The sequence below is a fragment of the Macaca thibetana genome, chromosome 12 (assembly GCF_024542745.1).
Source record: "Macaca thibetana thibetana isolate TM-01 chromosome 12, ASM2454274v1, whole genome shotgun sequence".
Classification (NCBI taxonomy): domain Eukaryota; kingdom Metazoa; phylum Chordata; class Mammalia; order Primates; family Cercopithecidae; genus Macaca; species Macaca thibetana.
In genome coordinates this window covers 74026640-74045919 of record NC_065589.1, presented here as the reverse complement: position 1 = coordinate 74045919, position 19280 = coordinate 74026640, and the positions used below count along the sequence as shown (strand labels likewise).

The 19280-nt window shown below is 37.3% G+C and overlaps 1 protein-coding gene across 2 annotated transcripts in view; it reads right to left on the bottom strand.

Annotated features, from left to right (window-relative positions):
- The window catches only part of SPC25 (SPC25 component of NDC80 kinetochore complex), a 30779-nt gene that overhangs the window by 11097 nt on the left and 402 nt on the right, over nucleotides 1–19280 (bottom strand). The window contains exons 2-7 of one of the 2 annotated variants that reach the window (XM_050750469.1): nucleotides 18602–18748; nucleotides 18441–18506; nucleotides 6708–6854; nucleotides 5219–5323; nucleotides 2727–2825; nucleotides 575–700 (exon numbers count right to left, since the gene is read on the bottom strand). In XM_050750469.1, the coding sequence (XP_050606426.1) occupies nucleotides 576–700; nucleotides 2727–2825; nucleotides 5219–5323; nucleotides 6708–6854; nucleotides 18441–18506; nucleotides 18602–18734 (675 nt within the window). In that variant the 5' untranslated portion in view covers nucleotides 18735–18748 and the 3' untranslated portion in view covers nucleotide 575. Of the gene's footprint in view, nucleotides 1–532; nucleotides 701–2726; nucleotides 2826–5218; nucleotides 5324–6707; nucleotides 6855–18440; nucleotides 18507–18601; nucleotides 18749–19280 lie in introns of those variants that run through there. The other variant, XM_050750468.1, reaches the window with a different exon arrangement.

The window sequence follows — 19280 nt, the reverse complement described above, 5'->3', positions numbered from 1 at the left end:
CAGAAAAAAAAAAAAAGTAGTAAACTAATTATCTTTCATTAATTAAAAGAACATATTTTACTTTATATGTTTCCCTAAGATTTTAATTAAAATACAGTAGTTCTCCCTTACCCGTGGGGGATGTTAAAAGACTCCCAGTAGATGTCTGAAACCTTAGGTAGTGCTAAATCCAATAAAGACTGCTTTTTCCCCATACATAAATATCTATGATAAAGCTTTATTTACAAATTAGGCACAGTAAGAGGTTAACAACAATAAGTAATAAAATAGAACAATTGTAACAACATACAGTAATAAAAGTTATGTATATGAAATGTTTCTTTCTCTCAAAATGTCTTGTACTGCATTCTACCCATTTAATATTTTTGGACCACAGTTGACTGTGGGTAACTAGAACTGTAAAAAGCAAAACTGCAGATAAGGATGGACTACTGTGATTGAAAGAAGTATGCCACACAGAATGTTACAAAAATACCAAAGAATTACAGGCAGACAGCAGATAATGAGAATTCTTTTAAAAAGAGACACAAAATAGACAAGAAAAATAAACCATTTTTATATACACTATTTGTACCTTAATTATAAACCGTGGCAGTAAAAGCTTTCCGAACATTGGCAAGAAAAGCTGAAAAATTGTTGGTCTTCCTTACATTCTCTTGAAATTCTGCTAGGCCCTCAAGATGAGGGGCACTATCTGACACTAGGGGAAAAAAAAAAAATCGAAGACAATTAGAATAGATTTTTTATGGCAGAGAAGTGTTTCTAATTTAGATGCTCTCATCTGGTTTGAATGTCAATTCCATCTTAATGAAATTCTTTGAGCAAAAAAGGATACACTTGATTTTCACATGCCAACTATCTTTTGGATCTTTCCTTCATTTAATCTCTAAATATTCAAATCTGAAGTACTATAATCTTGCTTTAAATTTAAACAGATGGCACTCAAGGATTGAGAGTTTAGTGATGCAGAATGACCCTGCCCATCATCTTAAACCTATATATTTTAACTATTTAAACTTTTTTTTAAAACTGTTAAGTCATTTTTATCTGCAAAACTTTGGTCTGACTGACTTTTCATTTCTGACCACTGGATTTGAAAAAAAAAAAAAAAAAATTGTTCTTTTTTTTTTTGAGACAGAGTCTTGATTTGTCACCAAGCCTGGAAGTGCAGTGGTGCGATCTCAGCTCACTGCAACCTCCGTCTCCTGGGTTCAAGCAATTTTCTTGCCTCAGCTTTCTGAGTAGCTGGGATTACAGGTAACATGTATGTGCAGCTAACTTATATATTTTTAGTAGAGACAGGGTTTCGCCATGCTGCCCAGGCTGGTCTTGAACTCCTGACCTCAAGTGATCCGCCCGCCTTTGCCTCCCAAAGTGCTGGAATTACAGGCGTGAGCCACCATGCCCAGCCTGAAAAAAGAACAATTTTCAGTGCCTAGCCTTAATAATTTACAATTATGAAAGAAATATCTAGAATTTTCCAAGTGAAATGGCAGGCATTAGAAAATGTGGTTGCTATTCCAAGAGTGGTATTTACAGGGGCTATTAATCAAATGAGACTCAAAGTCACAAATAACAGTATTATTCTTGTATGTAGTTGTACCACTTGGTACACTGGGACAAGTCTCCAGTGAAAGTGGTCAAAGGAAAAGAAATTCACCCATTATCAGATTTCCAGCTCTTGGGTACAGACTGCTTAGGAAACAAGGTCCATGACCACAGCAGAGAAACAACAGCAAAGGGCATCTGGTCCAAAATGTATCCTGTATATTCTATTGTAATATACTATCATGTACTATCAGATTATACCATAAGAGAATATCCAATTTAGAGAAAATTGAAAAGCTAGATAAGAGGTTTTTGGGGCTTGCTTTTTAAAATCTAGCACTAATTAGATTGGAAGATATTTATCTAGAGAGAAAAAAACCCAAACATCTGTATATGAATCAGATTCTCAAAATATAAATTCCCTAGGAACAGGAACTGAGCCACCAGGGCACAGGGCTATGCTAGCTCAGCAGTTCACCTGAGTGTCTGTCAGCTACAAGGGCTTTAAGATGATAGCACAGGTGTAATGAGCTGAGAACCATTTTTATGAATTCCAATAAATTAAGGATTACTTGTACAGGGGCATTAGAGGAATAAACAAGAGATAAACATATTTCTATTCCCTTCTTGTTCACATTATTATCAAAGATATATATTCCTTTTAAATCAAAGGCCTTTTGGCCAGCTGCAGAATCAGTAACTAACCTTTATTATCAATGGGTGAGATTTGCAGGATGAAACAGTTTTTCAAAAATGTATTTTTGGGAAAATAAATTGTTAAATTCTGGTGATTTAACATGTGACTTTAAAGTGATCTACTTGGATAAGTTCTAATATTCACATTTAAGCAGCCATATTCTTTAAAGCTTCAGTTTTTAAAAAAGTTATCTAAAAGGAAAATTCATATTTGCACATGAATGCAGTGATTTTTAGATTTTTCAGACACTCTGGCACTGTGCCATCCTGAACAGATGCTACTTATTAAGGATCCTAGACAATATCTATAAATCAAGACTATATTCACTTCCTTTAGAAGACTATAACCCAAGAAGCAAGACTGAAAAAGGAAGCAATAGAGTCTGGAGCTATTGCTTTCCTCCATATTACTTTATATTCTGATTGAAATAATATTTTGGAATGCCAATCTTAAATACCAGTTAGGAGATATTAGTACATACCTTCATAGTCCCTTGCTTCATTTAGATGCAGGGAAAACATAAATGGGCTCTCAGGATTCTTAGGGTCAATATTAGTGAATATAAACTGCAATTTCTCACCTGAAAAGAGATTGAACTATTTAGTGTGTCAAAGCTTTCAAGAGCGATACCCTTTCTTACTCCATCTTGAATCAATATCTGCACTGCTAAGCATGTACAGTCACGTAACCAACATTTCCAAATGCAGAAGTTACAAATTCATTTTAAAATATATTATAGTTTCAATATGACATCAAAAATACAGTCAACAAAAGAAAAGCTAGATAAATTGGACTTTGTTAAAATTAAAAACTTTTGTCCTTCAAAGAACACTATCAAGAGAAGGAAAAGACAACCTAAAGAATGGGAGAAAATATTTGCAAATCATTTATCTGATAAAGGTTGAATACATAGAATGTATTTAAAACTCCTACAAAACTAAAAACCACCCAATTCAACAATGGGCAAAACACCTGAAAGAACATTTCTCCAAAGAATATATAAAAATGCCCATTAAGTACCTGAAAAGATGTTCAACATCATTAGTCATTATGTAAATGCAAGCCGAAACTACAATGAGATACCATTTCATACCCAGTAGGATGGCAAATAAATAAATGGAAAATAACCGTGTTGGTGAGGATGTGGAGAAACTGGAACCCTAGTACATTGCTGGTAGAAATGTAAAATGGTACAGCCACTGTGAAAAACACTTTGGCAGATCCTCAAAAAGTTTAAATATAGAATTACAATATGACCCAGCAATTCCACTCCTAAGTATATATCCAAAAGAATTGAAAACAGACTCAAGTAGATAACTGTATGCCAATGTTCATAGCAGCATTATTCATAGTAGCCCAAAAGTGGAAATAACCCAGTGTCCACCAACAGATGAATGGATATAGTATATACATACAATGGAACATTGTTCAGCCATAAAATGGAATGAACTTGGCAGCTGTAGTCTTTTTTATGATTCACTAGGAGAACTCACAGGATTCACTCAGCAGCATATGGCCATACTCAGGGCTATGGTTTATTACAGCAAAAGGATATAACAAAATCAGCAAAGGGAAATGGTACATGGGGTACAGTCCAAGGAGAACCAGGTACAAGCTTCCAGAGCCTCTAATGAGCTTCCTGGTAGACAACACTTCACATGTGTTGTCGCAATTTGATGCTGAAGGAATTCGCACATCCTGTTTGACTGTACTGGGTTAGGAGTCTTGAAAGCTTGTGCCAGGTTTCCTGTAGACTTTGCTCCATGTGCTATTGTTTCTTTGCTGATTCTGTTCTGTATCCTTTTGCTGCAGTAAATCTTAGCCATGAATATGACTATATGCTAATTCCTTCTAGTGAATCACCAAAGCTAAGAGTGATCTTGGGAAGCCCAGACACAACAGACATTGGCGTACATTAGCGATGTACATGTGATATACATGCAACAGGCATCAAAATATTCATGTGTTTTAGCCTAGCAATTCCTCTCTGGGAAACAATACTATGAAAAACCATACAAAGAAAACAGGAAAGTCAATGCTCACCGGTTTACAATAGTCCCCCTTTACCCACCAGGGAGAAATACATTCCAAGACCCTCAACAGATGCCTGAAACCACAGATAGTACCAAACCCTATGTAAACAGATGCTCCTTGACTTACAATGGCATTATGTGCCAATAAACACATCAAAAGTCAAAAACCTTGTAGGGCAAAAATGCACTTACCACCCTGATACACTGATTATAAAGTCAAAAAATTGTAAGTTGAACTATCGTAAGTCAGGGACTGTCCATACTATGTTTTTTCCTATACATACGTACCTATGATAAAGTTTAAGTTGTAAATTAGGCACAGGAAGAGATTAATAACAACTAATAATAAAATAGAACAATTAGAACAACATACTATAATAAAAGTTATAGTTATCTGAATGTGGCTTCTCTCCCTCTCAAAATATCTTATTGTACTATACTCATCCATTTAATATTGTCAGACCATGGCTGAACATAGGTAACAGAAACCGTGAATAAGGGGGGATACCTGTATTTCTAAAACTGAAAAAACTGGCAGATTCCAAATGTTGGTAGAAGCAAAATATGTGTTAAACAATAGATAAATGGTTGAATAAACTATGCTATATGAATAGAATGAATTATTATACCACTATTTAAAAATTACCATTATGAAGGCTATAGCAACTGAGGAAATGCTCATAATACAATGTTGATAGGAACCACAAAAATTATTTGCATGTTGACAATCCTGCCAAAAATACATTTATTAAAATACTGAATGATAAATAACTAGAGCATCAGTAACTATGTTAGAATAATTTAAAAATTGTAATTTTTCCCTATTTTCTAAAAAGTTAATGTCATCATTTTAGTTGAAAATATTTTTTAAATTCTCCTCTATTTAAGAAAAGACATACTTTTCTAATCTCCTGTGTTTTATTTATATTAACAAACTTACCATAAATTTTTCGAATTTCTAGTCCAAGTCGATCTTTATACAAGTCTGCAGATTTCTGCAGCCTTTTCAACCTCTCTGCATTCGCTTTATTAGCAGTAGAAATAGCTGTGATTAAAAAACACACACATATTAAATGTTTTAAATAGTAAATTAATGCTGAGTTAATTTTTTAAACTTAAAGTCGACTATAAAATGATGCCAAGCCTATAAATCTGCTTTCATTTATTGTTTCTATATCTACCAGTTAGCTAAAAGAAGTTTTTGTTCATTCAAGTTGGAAGGAAAAACTGCCCAAGAAAATGTATACAGATAGTGAGAAGAATAAGCCTTGTCTTGCTTTATTATGTAGTAGCATAAATAAATAGGCCAGGGATTCGTATGGCTGGCATAGAAATAAACAGACTTCATTTATACTATTGTGCTTTTTCTAGATAACCAATTGCTTCATGGGAAAATGTTCTATTCCTTTAAGTGTAACTATTTCTTATAAGAGGTCAGCCTTATTTCATGAAAAAAAAAGTTTTTTCTTTTTCTTTTTTTTTTAAGTTAGTACAATAGTCCCTAAGTATACTTTAAAGTAGCACAATAGTCCCTAAGTAATGAGAAAAATAATCTCACAATTTAGACTTGGTTAAGAACTCCACATGAAAAAGCATTAACAAAACAAACTTTGCTATTTTCAGAAGATTTGAAGAATAGATTACCTAGTTTGTGAGCAAACAAGGCTCCTTTCTAAAAGATGCATTCATCTGAATATGAAAGTTCTTTATACAAAAGAGATTTTGCAGCATAAAAAGAGCACTTAATATTACCTAGCAGAGAATGTATGGTCAATAAATATTTGTTGCATTAAGTACACTATGGCTTGTCCAAAGCAAATTTTATTTAGGGACACCACTTCTCACTCTGCTTAATTAAAACCTTTTATCAGCTGGGTATGGTGGCTCACGCCTGTAATCCCAGCACTTTGGGAGGCTGAGGCAGGTGGATCACCTGAGGTCAGGAGTACAAGACCAACCTGGCCAACATGGTGAAAACCCTGTCTCTACTAAAAATACAAAAATTAGCCAGGTGTGGTGGCAGGTGCCTGTAATCCCAGATACTCGGGAGGCTTTGGCAGGAGAATTGCTTGAACCTGGGAGGTGGAGGTTGCACTGAGTCAAGATCGTGCCATTGCACTCCAGCCTGGGCAACAAGAGTGAAACTCTGTCTCAGGAAAAATAAAAATAAAAATAAATAAATAAAACCTCATATCAATTTCATTATTACTGATTATATTAAAAATCACAAGAGAAGGCCCTTTAAGTTAAGGAAATAAAACACAGTTAGCTAACTTTAATGACATCTTGCAGAGATGAGTGGCTGGTTATGCCCTGAGGTACTGTAATCCATTTTTAGCAATGAATTTGAACAGGCAAGATGTACTTAATAATGGTGAACCGTCACCACTTTCCATTTTAGATCAGTATGTTTACAACAGGAAACTTACTTTCCTTCTTCCTAGAATATTCTTCCTTAAGATCCTGGATATTTGCAGTCAGTACTTCCAATTCCTGCTTTTTGCCTTTTACTTCAGCAATCAATGTTAACAAGTTATCCTTTTTTTCTTGAATGAGCTTATTTTGCCTGCTGATCTCTGTAAGAAGCACAAGGTATTAGCTAGAATATGCTTTGCTCTCTGACATGTATCTAAGAAAAGGCCAAAGTTTACTAACTTTCATAAAGATTAATAAAGAACGTTTCGACTGCTAAGCATTTTCTAATGATTCAAAATTTATAAAAGACAAAAAAGAAAAAAAATCCTAATCTATTTTTTCCTACTCATCTTTAAAAAAAGTGAGATAGAAAAGCTTCTTAAAATGAGAATACCAAATTAAACCAAGAAACAGAAAATCAAAAGATCATGACCTTTGCAGCTCCCCACTCCCAATAAGTACAGAAATAAAAAAACTACCAACAAAGATAACCAAACTCTATTTTTATTTTTATATTTTTTTGAAACACGGTCTCGCTGTTGCCCAGGTTGGAATGCAGTGGCACAATCACTACTCCTTGCAGCCTCCCACCTTAGCCTCCTGAGTACCTGGGACTACAGGCACATGCCACATCACGCCTGGCTGATTTTTAAATTGTTTTGTCTCACTATGTTGCCCAGGCTAGTCTCAAACTCTTAGGCTCAAGCAATCCTCCTACCTCAGCCTCTCAAAGTGCTGGGATTACCAGGGCTAGCCACCACGCCTGGCCAACAACCAAACTCTAGAAGATGGCTTTACACAGTGCGTTGAGGAAAAGGCTCACTCTAATGCTATATAAATTATTCTGGAACATACCAAAAGACAGAAATAAGTGAAGGAAGACAGGTGGGCAGGCAAAGCTTACAATGTAAGCATAATTCTAAAGCTAAAACAAAAAATTAAAGATAGCACTGGCCCTCTACCCACAACTATATAAACTAATCTCACTTAAAAACATAGGTGCAAAGATGCTCAACAAAATATTAACTTACATTAAAAATAGTCCACCAAGAGCAAATATAGTTTGTTCTAAGGATTTTATATAGTGAAGCTGTAATATTAGGAAAATCTATCACATGAATAAAAATTGAAGGAACATTTCATGTGAATTCAGCATCTACTCTTGATACTGATTCTTAAACTATAAATGGAAGGACATTTAACATGATAGAAACAAATCAAAAAACCTTTCAAATCTCATAATATATATTTGGCATTTCCAAAAGGAATAAAATAGATGCCAGTTAGCACTATTATTTAATATTTCCCTAGAAGTTTCTGGCCAAGACAAGATATTTAGCTGGTAAAACTATAAGGAAAAAAAAGAACTATTTTTCATTATATGTAGACAATAGACATCTATCTAGAATACTCAGAAAAATCTACTGAAAACCTATCAGAATTTGTGGTACTACACACCAAAAAAATCAATAGTTTTTGTACATAACACCAGTGATTAATACATAGGTAAGAATAGATGTTTATACTAATATTAATAGCTGTAATATTCGTTTTTGTGCTTTGTTTTTATTGGTTTTATTAGTTTTTGCTATTCTGTGCTATTTTTAAGTACTGGCATACCTTGGCGATATTGCAAGTTCTATTCCAGATCACTGTGATAAAGCGAATATTGCAATAAAGCAAGTCACACAAATGTTTTGGTTTCCCAGTACATAGAAAAGTTATTTTACACTATATTGTAGTCTATTAGGCGTGCAATAGCATTATGGCTAAAAAACCAATGTACATATCTTAATTAAAAATATTTTATTGCTAAAAAATGCTAATAATCATCTGAGCCTTCAGTAGGTCCTAAACTTTTGCAGGGGGAGGGTCTTGCCTTGATGTTGATGGCTGCTGACTGATCAGGGTGGTAGTTGCTGAAGGCTGGGGTGGCTATGGCAATTTATTACAATAGGATAACAACAAAGTTTGCTGCATCAATCAACTCTTTCATGAAAGATTTCTCTGCAGCATACAATGGTGTTTGACAGCATTTACCCCTGGTAGAACTTCTTTCAAAATGGGAGTCAGTCTTCTCAAACCTTGCTGCTACTTTATCAACTAAGTTTACGTAATAGTCTAAATCCTTTGTTGTCAAACAATGTTCACAGCATCTTCACCAGGAGTGGATTCCATTCCATAATACCACTTTCTTTGCTCATCCATAAGAAGCAACTCCTTATCCACTCAAGTTTTATCATGAGATGGCAGCAATTCGGTCACATCTTCAGGCTCCACTTCTAAATCTAGATCTCTTGTGATTTCCACCACATCTGTAGTTACTTTCTCCATTGAAGTCTTGAACCTCTCAAAGTCATCCATGAGGGTTAAAATCAACTTCTTCCAAGTTCTTGTTCATGTTGATATTTTGACCTCTTCCTGTGAATCATGAATGTTTTATGGCACCTAGAATGGTGAATCCTTTCTCTGGAAGGTTTTCAATTTATTTTGCCCAGATCCATCAGAGAAAATCACTATTTGTGGTAGCTATAGCCTTATTTCTTAAATAATGAGACAAGAAAGTCAAAATTACCCCTTGATCCATGGGCTGCAGAACGGATGTTGTCTTAGCAGGCATGAAAACAACATTAATTTCCATCAGCACTCTCGGGTGATCAGACGCATTGTTAATAAGCAGGAATATTTTGAAAGGCATCTTTTTTCCTGAGCAGAAGTTCTCAACAGTGGGCCTAAAATATTCAGTAAACTATGCTATATACACATGTGCTGTCATCCAGGCTTTGCTGTTCCATTTATAGAACATAGGCAGAGTAGATTTAGTACAATTCTTAAGGGCCCTAGGATTTGGGGAATGGCAAGTGAGCACTGGCTTTAACTTACAGTCACCAGTTGCATTAGTCCCTAAAAACAGTCAGCCTGTCCTTTGAAGCTTCAAAGCCAGGTGTTGACTTCTCTCTAGCTATGAAAGTCTTAGATGGCATCTTCTTCCAATAGAAAACTGTTTCATCTACATCAAGAATCTGTTCTTTAATGATCTGTTCATTCAATGATCTTAGCTAGATAATTTGCTGTAGCTTCTACATTAGCACTGCTGCTTTCATCTTACACTTTTATGTTATGGAGGCAGCTGCTTTCCTTAAATCTCATGAACCAACTTCTGCTAGCTTCAAACTTTTTTTCTGAAACTTCCTCATCTTTCTCAAGTCTTCATAGAATTGAAGAGGGCTAGAGTCTCATCCTGGATTAGGCTTTTGCTTAAGTGAATGTTGTGGTTTGTTTGCTCTTCTATTCAGGCCACTAAAACTTTCTCTACATTAACAATAAGGCTGTTTCTCTCTTATCATTCATGTGTTCACTGAATTAGCACTTTTGCTAACTGGCGCCAAGAGGCCAAGCTTTCAGCCTTTCTCAGCTTCTAACACACTTTCCCACTAAGCTTAATCATTTCTAGCTTTTGCTTTAAAGTGAGAGACCTATGACTCCTTCTCTCAGTTGAACACTTAGAGGTCACTATAGGGTTATCAATTGGCCTAATTTCAATACTGCTGTGTCTCAGGGACTAGGGAGGCCCAAGGAGAGGAAGAATGACAGGAATAGCTGGTCGGTGAAGCAGTCAGAAGTCACTCAACATTTATCCATTAAGTTCGTCATCTTATATGGGTGTCACTCATGGCACTTAAAACAATTACAACAGTAATGTAAAAGATCACTGATTATAGAGCACCACAAGAAATATAATAATGATAAGTTTGAAATCTTGTGAGAATTACCAGTATGTGATAGACATGAAGTCAGCACATGCCGATGGAAAAACGGTGCCCATAGACTTGCTTGACACATGGTTGCCACTAACCTTTAATTTGTAAAAATTGCAGTATCTGTAAAGTGCAATAAAGGCAAGTGCAATTCAACAAGGTATCCATGTACCAAAATACTGGCCTTTTACATCTGTCTCACATATTGGCCAGCACCTCATTACTCCTTCTTGGCTTTAATCCCTCTACCCTCCCTGCCTTCCTCATGTCCCTGTCACTATCTGTACAAGTTCTTCTTGCCCTAGCCCTCTTAAACACTCAGCTTCTGCAACTACCCACCCCTTTCTCCTGCACATGCTCAAAATAAAAACAATAATGCCTGTGCATAAACCTGGCCAGACCTCTCTGCTGGGAGAATAACCCTGGCACGGCCACTTCTTCCTCTGTTTGTCGGAAGAAAGATACAACTGCTGCTACTTGGGGCCCACTGCCCAGAGACAGTGTCCCCAAAGTGTCCATCAGGGGACTAAATAAGGCAGGAAGGCACAAAAAGCCTAAGAGCTCTAGGGCAGAGGTTACCAAGGTCAAATAACCAGAGCCAGTAGAGCTCAAGGGTGCTTTATAATGTGCTTTTGAATTTTTGAGTTAAAGATTTAGTTTTACTAATACTTAAATGAAATCTATGGGGGGAGGGGGGAGGGATTGCATTGGGAGTTATACCTGATGTAAATGACGAGTTGATGGGTGCAGCACACCAACATGGCACAAGTATACATATGTAACAAACCTGCACGTTATGCACATGTACCCTACAACTTAAAGTATAATAATAATAAATAAATTAAAAAAAAAAAAAGAAATCAGATCAAAAAAAAAAAAAAAAAAGAAATCTAAACACTTTAAAATCAAATGTCAGTTAGTAATACCAGTAGTCTAGAACTGTATCAAATAAACTAAACTATCTACACTGTCATTTAATTCCAGTATTTTAATTACAAGTAAATATGTGCTCCACGGATGAGTAATTTTGTTCTCAAAGTTAAACAAGTTAGTCCACCACCAAATTTATGAAGACCTTAAATACCATAAATCTTCAAAAGAGAAATACACTATGATCTGTTTCCCAAATCGAAGTGAGCATGGAATTCTCAGTGCTTGAACAACATCTCTCAAGACAAGCATTCCTCAGGCAACAGGGAATTCTCGTTTATAGAGGTAACAAACAGAAAATTCAGAATCAACCTAGATCAAGAAATATGTAGCCTCTGTTTGAAAAAAACTGCAAAGCTTGTCTGAGACACATATTTGATCTGGATATATGAAGAGATATTTTATGCTTCTAAATATTATAAAAGACATGCCAAACAAATGTTGGCATTTTTAGGAAGTTAATATGATAAATGAAATATCAAATCAATGTTCAAGAGGTAGATTATTCTCTAAACAGTGCTGAAATCCAAAGTAAATTCTTTAGTCTTTTACTACTTTTTTAAAAGAAGAGGAAAAAGACTCAGCAGTTCAGTAACTTGCCCAAAGCTGTATTTGTTAGGATGAAATAATAAGGGCCAGGCACGGTGGCTCACGCCTGTAATCCCAGCACTTTGGGAGGCCGAGGCGGGCAGATCACGAGGTCAGGAGATCGAGACCATCCTGGCCAACGTGGTGAAACCCTGTCTCTGCTAAATATACAAAAATTAGCTGGGTGTGGTGATGTGTGCCAGTAATCCCAGCCACTCAGGAGGCTGAGGCAGGAGAATAGCTTGAACCAGGGAGTCAGAGGTTGCAGTGAGCTGAGATCGCGCCACTGCTCCAGTCTGGTGACAGGGTGAGACTCCGTCTCAAAAATAAATAGACTGCATTCAAACTCAGGTCTTGACTTCAAAGACAATGCTTTGCTCATTAAACTATCCTCTCCCAACAATGGGCTACCATTTTAATCTCAAGAGGAAGAGACAAATACAAATTCCTAAGGAAAAAAACAGACAAAGGCATAAACAGATGAAACACAGAATGCAGATGGTTACTAAATATGGAAGATAATTTAACCTCAGATTAATCACAGAAATGCAAGTAAAGCAGTAAGATTTCAATTTTCATTTATTACAACAATGTTTACAAAAATAACAACAAATGTTGAGAGGAATGCAAAATGCTAAGGTCCTTCTAGAAAATATTTTTGACATTGTAAAATAAAAGAGCCTTAAGAGTATTCACCTCCTTTGACCCAGCAATTTCATTTTTACAAAGTTACCCTAGGAAAATAGGCTATATGCAAATATTTATATTAAAAAATTCTTTTTCAGAATTTATAATGAAAAACTGAAAACATCTTCAATGGCTAACAAGTAAATGATTTTTAAAACATGGTATATCAATAAAATGGAATGTATTTTCAAAAAAATAGGAATGTAGGAAAATACTCTCAAAGTTGGAAAAAAAAGATAGTTATATAGATACCATGAATATAATTATGTTAAAAATCTACATAGCTCATGAAAAATAAAAGCTAGAAAGTCATTTTGTTAAATGTGGTTCTCAACATTACAGGTTAAAATTTTGTTTACTTTTCTGTATGTTCTAAGAATATGAACATGATCATATATTATGTCAAGTATAATTTAAAAATAAACATCTTACTAGAAAGAAAAATGCTACTCTTTAAAGATAAGAATTAAGTAGAATTGTACTATACAAGAAATCCAGATTGAAAGTCAAAGTTCTCAATTCTGATCCAGCTCGTCAGTTGTTACTCAAGGACCTCCGTCAAAATCACAACTTCTGAAACTCTTTTCCTCAATTGTAAAATAGGGATAACAGTGGCTACCCCATTCCCTGGGGTTAGAGTATCCAGTAATAATAACACAAAAACTTTTAAAGTAGGGACACATAAATACTACATATGAGAGTGTTTTCATTATAACATTTGAAGAACTGTGTGAATTTGGCGCCCTTGATGCTGTGTAACAATTTTTTTTGAGACAGAGTCTCACTTTGTCTCCAGGCTGCAGTGTAGTGCCATGATCTTGGCTCACTGTAACCTCTGCCTCCCAGGTTCAAGCTATTCTCCTGCCTAAGCCTCCCGAGTAGCTGGAACTACAGGCGCGCACCACTATCCCTAATCTTTGTATTTTTAGTAGAGACGGGGTTTCACCATGTTGGCCAGGATGGTCCTGATCTTTTGACCTCGTGATTCACCCGCTTTGGCCTCCCATAGTGCTGGAATTACAGGCGTGAGCTACCGCGCCCGGCCTGCTGTGTGACTATTATTGCATGTGTACACACTTGGTTGTCTTATTCCCAGGACCAACATTTCAAACTTTCACTCCTACTCGCCAGAGGAACCCTTCCTTGCGTTTTCACTCCAATGCAGGTCAGTATGGTACAATGGAAAGAGCACAGACACTATGGTTGCAATCTTAGATCCTCTATCTACCCCCAGACCTTAGGCAAGTTTCTTAACCTCAGTGAGCTTCAATTTCCTCATCTGTAAAACAGGGATAATCTCTGTCTTAGACAGACTTCAGGGTTTATACTAACTTAAAAGCCACCCCATAGTAAATGACTCTCACCTTCAACAGATGATCTTCCTTCTTGTGATAATTAGAATTTATGGCTCCAGAACTTTAGGCTATTTTGTTCTCTGCAGTATCTTCCTAGAAGATTACCTGGTATAGAGCAGTAGCTCAACAAGTATTTAGCCAGTGAACAGATTCCCTCCACCTTTCTTATTCCCAAAATAATATCTATTTCAGTCTTTACCTTACTGGATCTACGTGTGACTTCCAGTGTTGACAACACCCTTTCTTGCTTCTCTCCTCTTTTAGTTTCAGTGACCTTCTCTCTTACTTCCTCTGTTCTCCAATTACTAAGTCTGTCTTTACTGGTCCCTTCCATTTACCCCTCTCTCAAACTGTAGAGAAAACGTAAGGCTTTCAAGATGAGTGAGGCTTCTGGAGTTAACCTGATGATCAAATCATAATCTCTCTGGGACCGTAATATCAGTACAGTAGGAATAATAATAATAAATAATACCAACCCTGGACAACTGTCATGAGGACTGAAGGAGATGGTCAATGTAAGACATTTAGCACAGTATCTGGCATACAGTAATGAGTAAATAAATATTATTACTAACCAAGGCTACCTTCTTCTACTCTACATATTCTTCCATAGCTTCAACTCCCCAAATTCATTAAAGACTCACAAATCCCATCTTCAGCAAAGACCGCTTTCCTGGCTGGCTTCCAGATGAATATATCCATTGCCTACCAGATATCGCCACCTGAAGACTTGCTGCACAATAAACTCAACATATTCACCCAACACATTTAAAATTGAACCCTGTATGTTTCCTTCCCACCTATAAAAACATGCTCCTCCTCTCTTTCAACCCCTCACTTAGTAAATGCATCACCACTGATTCATACTCCATGTCAGAAAGAATCATCCTAGACCACAACATACTCTCACCTTCAGGCCAACAGTCTTGAGTCTAAGTCCTCAGACCTGTCACTGGTCCAAGCCATACTCATTATGTGCCTGTACTATTACACTAAGTTTTTCCTTTAACTGGTCTCTTTATGGACAACAGTCTCACTCCCCTCCTGTTTATTGTGCATGATTACTAGATTGCTTCTTCTGAAATAAAAATCCAATATCATTTTCCAGGTTGAAATCCTGCAGCAACTCTTTATCTCCTGAAAAACAGTCTAACCCCCTTTGCCCAACATGGAATGTCCACCATCTGGCCAACCAGTTCTACCAGCCACTTCTCCGCCACTCCCCATCCACAGTGTATCTAGCCATCCCAGAACCTAACAAGCTCTCGTGTTCCTGCCACATTTCATGTGCTGTTTCCTCTTCCTAGAATGTAGTGTTGACTCCGTTAAACATCCCTAACTCTTCTGTATGTGATCTCCTCCAAAGTAGCGTGGTATAATCAGACTGTAGGTTCAAATCATATTTCTCTTCATTATCAGCTATCTAACCTTGAGCAAGCTGCTTAACCTCTCTGTGCTTATTTTGTCATAAAAGTCTAACATGTAAGACTAAAAGCAATATCTATACCTCTTAGGGTTGTTGTGAGGATCCATGAGTCAATATATGCAAAGAGCTTAGAACAGGGCCTGGCACGTGGTATACAAGATAATGGTTAGCTATTAAATATCCTGTAATCCTCACTGGAAGAATCAAACCCTCCAGATTCCATCCTCATCCTCACACAGCATCTATTACATTATTATAACAACAATTACAATTTTTTTTTTTTTTTTTTTTTTTTGAGATAGGGTCTCACTCTGTCGCCCAGGCTGGAATGTAGTGGCATCACAGCTCACTGCAACCTTGACCTCCTGGGCTCAAGAGATCCTCCTGCCTCAGCCTCCTGAGTAGCTGGGACTACAGGTGTCCGCCACCACACCTGGCTAACTTTTCCTTAATGTTTGTAAAGACAAGGTCTCACTATATTGCCCAGGCTGGTCTTGAACTCCTGGGCTCAGGCAATCCTCCTGCCTCGGCCTCCCAAAATGCTGAGATTATTTTGGCTCAAGCCATTGAGCCTGGCACAATATATTTTAACTGTGGTTTCCCCATCTATATACTCCACAATATTGTGAGTAGATTATACTTTATGCACTGTTTTCTCCTAACTGCTGGGCAATAGCCGTCGTATGTTCATTGAATTAATTAAACTTGGGTAAATTGTATTTCTGTTCAAGTATAAACTGATTTTTTTTTTTTTTTTTTTTGAGATGGAGTCTCGCTCTGTCGCCCAGGTTGAAGTGCAGTGGCACAATCTGGGCTCACTGCAAGCTCCGCCTCCTGAGTTCACATCATTCTCCCGCCTCAGACTCCTGAGTAGCTGGGACTACAGGCACCGGCCACCACGCCAGGCTAATTTTTTGTATTTTTAGTAGAGATGTGGTTTCACCATGTTAGCCAGGATGGTCTCGATCTCCTGACCTCATGATCCACCCGCCTCAGCCTCCCAAAGTCCTGGGATTACAGGCCAAGTATAAACTGATTTTTAAAAGAAAAATATTGATAACGCTTTTAGATTTTAGACTATATAGAGCATAACTTCACACTATAGATAATCTTTAAGAGTACACTTTGAGACTCACAGTAGTAAAACTGACAGTTCCAAACTTAATTTTCTAATGCCTAGGGATCCTACAAAGAGGTAAGAACTGAAACTCAATATCACTCTTTCACACACATGCAAACAAAAGTGGTTTTCCTTTTTGCTTATGGTTACAGAGGGAATGAGAGAAGCAGTGAAGGGCATGGAAGCTTCAGGGCAGATTAGAAAGTAAACATGGGTAGGCCAGGTGCGGTGGCTCATGCCTGTAATCCCAGCACTTTGGGAGGCCAAGGTGGGCGGATCACCTGAGGTCAGGAGATTGAGACCATCCTGGCTAACACAGTGAAACCCCATCTCTACTAAAAATACAAAAAAGTCGCACATGGTGGTACACGCCTGTAGTCCCAGCTACTTGGGAGGCTGAGGCAGGAGAATCAATTGAACCCAGGAGGCAGAGGTTGCAGTGAGCTGAGATCGTGCCACTGCACTCCAGCCTGGGCAACAGAGTGAGACTCCATTTCAAAAAAAAAAAAAAAAACTAGTAAACATGAGTAAAGTAAAAGTCTAGCAAATAATCTACTCGGGTAACAAAGTCAAATACCTTCATGGGTCACACAGCAAGTGAAGTGGGTAAGTCAAGGCTACCCATTTTGCAAATGAAAGAACATATGCCCCATGTAAGGACATTCTAGTCTAATATTGTTTAAAACATGATGCCTTTAAACCGAGTATCTCTAGTGGAATTTGAACTGTGGACACAAGTTTGTGTCCTGTGTGTAAGAACTCAGTAAAAACTGCCAGGTCTCAGTAAAAGCTGCTGATTCACTCTGGACAACCCGGAGAGTGGTAGAAATAAGATGGCAAGAATAGGAGTAAAACTATGGAGAGAAACACTGACAGAGTACTAACAGAGCTGAGAGAACTCCAGCTTTTCAATCCCCAGGCTGGGGTTTCCAACGTGAAAACTCATCTTTTAAAAATTACTGGCATTTATACCTCGGCACTGACAAATCCCACAAGTATAGTGCTGAGTGAAAAAATGGACAGAAGACATACGAGAGAATGCTATTTATATAACATTCAAAAACACAATACTAGAGGCCAGGCACAGTGGCTCACACCTGAAATCCCAGCACTTTGGGAGGCCAAGGTGGGCAGACCGCTTGAGCCCAGGAGTTTAAGACCAGCCCACACAACATGGTGAAATCCCATCTCTACAAAAAATACAAAATTAGCCAGGCGTGGTGGCATGCACCGGTGGTCCCAGCAACTTAGCAACCACTCAAGTGGGAGTGTCACTTGAGCCCAAGAGGTCAAGGCTGAAGTGAGCCCAGATCATGCCACTGCACTCCAGCCTGGCTGACAAAGTGAGACGCTGTCTCAGAAAACAAAAAACCTCCATAATACTAAACAATATATTGATAGGTTAGTTGTGGAAGGTGGGAGAAGAAGGTGTAACGTAGGATGTTCTTTCTTAAGTTGTATGGTATGTCAATGTTTATTCCTATATATAAGCACATGTATATGTGTTAATGTGTATGTATTTTGTGTGTGTATATGTCTCTCTCTCTCTCTCTCTATATATATATATATATATTTTTTTTAAATTTTTTGTAGAGATGGGGTTTCACCATGTTGCTTGGGCTGGTCTTGAACTCCTGAGCTCAAGGGATCCACCCATCTTGGCCTCCCAAAGTGTTGGGATTACAGGCATGAGCCACCACATGTATATGTGTGTGTGTGTGTATACATATACACATATATATACACATATATAAACATGTATATATACACACACACAACATATACGCACTTGTGCACACAAAATATGTTGTCTTACTTGTATAAGATTTCATGATAAAGACGTATTATCTAAAAAAACCCATGATTTATACTTTTTCACATACGATTTTGATATTCCAGAAACATCTCAACCATTCGTTCTTCTTCCTTTAATTTCACAGACAGCTTTTCTGAAAGAGAAATTGAATTTTCAATTCAGCTGAAATGATGCTAAAAAATAAACTAGAACAGCAAAAACAGCATGATACAAGTTAACATTAGGTACCTGCAAATGCTTTGATGGAGTCCTTGTAGGTATCTCTGAGTCCCGCCATCTGACAGGAGGTGTCCGTACTTTTGAATTTATTCCAAAATTCATTTATGCTTTTATCGAACAGTGCCAGTTCATCCTCTACCATTATGTAGGACAATGCTAAAAACAGAATACACATTGCATTTTTTAAGTTACTGAAATCAAATCAGCCACATATTCCAATCAGGTATACAGTATTTTGGCAATTTGTCCTTTGCTAGAAAATAGCAACTTATCCTTAATTCTAGGTATTCAAGGGTAGATCAAGCAACCTGGGCTTAACTGTTGTTACGGTGCAGCAAGAATTCAGGATACCTTTACCTTCTAGCAGCTTGTTAGTAGGTAAGTGTAACTGCACAGGACACTTACACGCGCTATGACCCTGGGTCCATTTTCTCACAAGTAAAACCGTTGACTTCTAAATCACCTTTTCCAACTCTAACCCTTTCTGATCAGAGATCATCAGTATCGCCAGGTGGCCGGCACCCTCCCATAGAATAAGACCCCACACCTCTACCCTGTTTCTCTCCTCCACCTCAGAACAGTAAAAGTTAACAGTAAAATAGGGACTAAGGTGGGAGTTGAGCGGGTTCTGCCCAGGATGTGTGCAAGTCACCTCGGGCCTCAGTATCCTCTGTAAAAGGAGGTCCTG